The 3801-nt window shown below is 37.6% G+C and overlaps 1 protein-coding gene across 1 annotated transcript in view; it reads right to left on the bottom strand.

Moving 5' to 3' along the window:
• Positions 1–966: 966 nt before the first annotated feature.
• The window catches only part of KIAA0020 (KIAA0020 ortholog), a gene marked incomplete at its 3' end in the record, with an annotated part of 11862 nt that continues 9027 nt past the window's right edge, over positions 967–3801 (bottom strand). Inside the window, exons 10-11 of the mRNA XM_009577492.1 lie at positions 2127–2251; positions 967–1020 (exon numbers count right to left, since the gene is read on the bottom strand). Of these exons, the coding sequence (XP_009575787.1) occupies positions 967–1020; positions 2127–2251 (179 nt within the window). The remainder of the gene's footprint in view (positions 1021–2126; positions 2252–3801) is intronic.

The raw sequence follows: 3801 nt of genomic DNA, 5'->3' as shown, positions 1-3801 counted from the left end.
ATAATATATATTTTATAAAATATAACAACTCATTTATTCTGGTAGTAGAAGTACAAGACAATCCATTGTGGTGCAGGAAGAAAGTGGTTTTTTGTACCATTAATAAATATCTAAAAACTACCACTGGTTATCTTTATCCCATCCTTTTAAAATTTCTATTTCTGTGTATGTTTTATAATGTATACTACTACAGTAGTACATGTACATTTATACATAAATATACATATATTAGGGATGCATACTCAGGGTTGTGTGATCAAAAAAGTTTGGAGACCACTGATTTGAGACCACATCAACTATTAGTAAACAGAACTAAATACAGCAATCAGGAAGGGAAGAAGTTTAAAAAGCTTTTCTTCACAGTTGCAGTTTTGCCCAGCACTATGAAATCTGGTGGCAACTGTTACTCTGTTACTGTACTGATGCTGCGGCTTCCAAACATACGTGTTACTCAGAAAAAAATTAAATACAGATTTCTTCCACTGTATGTCACTTCAGCATTAATTCATTCTGAAGCTTCCTAACTTAAAAAGTTATTGAGCAACTTATAAGAAATATGCATATTCAAATGACCTTTCCAATGATATCCCCAACACATCTTAAATTTTGTTCCTCTTCTATCTATATGTTATTTTACTCACAACCAATGAGAATGAACCAACGAGCCATATGAAGATGCAATATAAAGTTGGGCTCAAAAAAATTGTAGAAAAAAGATTTAGTACTTATAATTAACTCAGCTACTTTACAGAAGGATAGTACTACATGTAGTGCCCACAATGAAGCTTCTCAGTATCTCTCTAAATATTCCATAAAGTTCAATATATGTAGTACATCACCACTATTTTAAACCTACTTTTATTATGATCTCGCAGTTGTTTCCAGTACCAAAGCACATTCAAATTAGCCTCTATCAAATCACTTGTGTTTCAGAGACTATGAAATAAATGGTTAATGAACACTCACCGTTGCTATTTTTTCAATATATGTCTTCATAGTTTTCACAATAACTTTTCTGTCCTATCCAAAAGAAAACAAGAAACTCGAATGAGCCTATAATGGCAGTCATTCTGAAAAACTAAATTGTTATTTACACCTCCAAAAAGATAAACTTCAATTTGCTTACTAAAGCAAAGGCTATTTACCAAAGTCTCACATTTGTCAACACCTAGAAACAATGTGAAGAGTTAAACCTGAACTGTGAAAGACTCAATCCCAGGGAGTTCTGTGATATGTTTACAAGACCAGCCCACCAACGGGAGATGCCAAAAAGGGCAGCTTGGGGAAAAAAAACCCCAAAACCCAAACCACCACCTATGTTCACCTATATCTTGCTCATTACTTACAGAAGAAGAATGCTCTTCAACTCTTCATTTGCAAAGAAACTTATTCAACAGGACTTGAAACTTTAAAGTATCAAGGAGTCTAACCTGTTGCAAAACCCCTTTACTAGCAAGATTTTTTTGGCAGAAAGTTTCCTCAGTGCTTGTACTTTCAGCTCTTGCAACCACTGCTCAGTCTTCTTTAGACCCATTACCACCCCCCAGATCCTAGCAACTTCCTATTTTTTTCTGCACTCTTTAAGAAGCAGAAGTCATAAGTCGCCTTTTTTTTTTTTAATACAGAAAAAGATAGGAAGCATTACAGTATTTCCAAAAGACGATGACATATGTTACATCTGAAGTATTTCAGGATACTGTATCAGCAGAAGAAACTAAACCACAGTTGCTATTACATTTTCTAAGTCTTGGCATTCCAAAGCCAAACATCGTTCCATATTATGACTTCTTTACTGTCCTCTCCCTACTGCCAATTTCACCTGCATTAAGAAATCTATGGGATGAATGAATGGCCAATAATCTTAAAATGGAAAAGCTTTATGTGTCATCTCCAAGAACTCTGCTAAAAATAAAAGGAGATGCTTCCACCATAAAAGTTCTAATGAAAGCATTTGATTCACAAAAAACTACTGCTTATATTTGCCAATAGGTAAAGTGGGGCCACTCTCAAATACTTAACTGCATCAAAATGTGCACTGGCAGAAGGATCCATGTGAGCAATGACACTCACAGTCTCAGACTAGACTATTATTAAAGAAGACTGGGTAGACAGAAACCAAGCAATACCTTGGGAGTACCATGCCATAAGCAGTGCATCGCTACTCGGGCTCCGTCATGAGTGTGTGCCAGGTAGATGACAGCCTCTCTGATAGCTTCTATCATTTCCTGGAGAAGAAAAGGTGATAAAGCAAAAAGGTGAAAGAAAAGGCCTGAGAAATCTCAAGACAGATGGGCGAGGGCATGAAAGAATTTTTTGTCTGCCCACACCACTATAGAGAGCATCACTGGCTCTACAGAACCACTCTCGCTGCCTTGACGTATGAAAAACAGCCTCAAAAGGAGTCCAAAAGACTGTAAATGACATAGGCTTTCTCCCTTCAAAACTACCCTGTTCATCATATTCATCCTATGAAATCAGAACCTCATTGAAGCTTGTCAGTTGTCCTATTACAGACAATTCAAGGAAGGGTGCTCAGAACCGAGACTAACATTAGAGGAGGCAAAGACAACCATTCATTTAGGAAGAAAATCTTTGAAGGTGATGCAATTTATTCATACATACAGGCTATTAGCCAGAAAGCAAGAAGAACTAAAAGGTCACTTAAGTACCAGGTGATGTTATAATCTGATATTATCTGACATGAAGCTCCCACCTATCTCCCTGTCTAGCCCTAGCTTCTTCTCACTCCCTACTCAAAGGTTCCAAGCATTTTACCATTTATCTAGAAACTGCTCAGTCACAACATGATTGGTGCCACTAGCTGTATGCACAGGCAGGAACAAATTTACAAAAGGGATTTCCAAACCCCGAAGAGAATACCCATATGCTACCATGTCTGCACAAAAAGCCAAGCAAGGAGGAAGAGATATGCCCTTATTCCCCTGATTCACACAAGACTGTGAATCCAGAAGCATTCTCTGACAAAGCATTACAGGAAACCATGCACAATTAGGGAAGATCTGGACTCAGAATAGGCCACGAATGGTCCACCCCACTACCCTTAGCTTCGGGTTTGTTAACAGTAACAAAGAAGAGTTCAGGAGTGGAGTCCAGCAGGTGAGAGACAACAAGTCTAGAAGGCTCCACCTGGCCTGGAGTAAGATGGTGCTGAACCAGGGCGAGGTTCATGGACACAGCTTGAAGACAGGCGAAGTCAAGCAGGATACCAGCTTATACAATGTCACATCACGCAGATGGATTTATACCTAGTTTTTGCAAGAATGGCTGGGGTAACCTTAAAACTGGAATTTAATATAGACATAGTGTTACAAGCCATATGCTTGGTTCAGGAAGAGGCAGAAGACAAAGTTTTGGCTGCTGACAGAAGGGCCCAATCTGATTGTATTTTGTTCAAGAGTTTTTTGGACAATGGCTACAAGAGGTTAAGAAACTACACAATGGAAAGCTATATTACTGGAAGCAATGTCCCTGGCTTTAATTATTCTCCAGCTATTGAGAAGGACCATTTAGCATGGAGAGAGAAAACATCAAACTCATTCCATTAGATTTTTTTTTTTTTTTTAATTCAAATGTCACAAACACTATTGCTTTAGAGTGGAAGTTCACTGTGACTGTAAACCTCCATACAACATTACATCCCAATCATCTATCTGAAATCGTCAAATGTGTAAAACTATAAATTTAAGATGTGCATTTTTGTCTAGTTACCTTACAACACTTTCACGACAAGATTAAAAATATTGCACTGAAAGGCAAAAGAAGACAAAAACCAAACAAAAC

Source organism: Fulmarus glacialis, unplaced genomic scaffold (genome assembly GCF_000690835.1).
Source record: "Fulmarus glacialis isolate BGI_N327 unplaced genomic scaffold, ASM69083v1 scaffold15385, whole genome shotgun sequence".
In the NCBI taxonomy this organism is placed as follows: domain Eukaryota; kingdom Metazoa; phylum Chordata; class Aves; order Procellariiformes; family Procellariidae; genus Fulmarus; species Fulmarus glacialis.
Note: the sequence above shows the minus strand (reverse complement) of the source record. Positions and strands in the feature narration are given on the sequence as shown.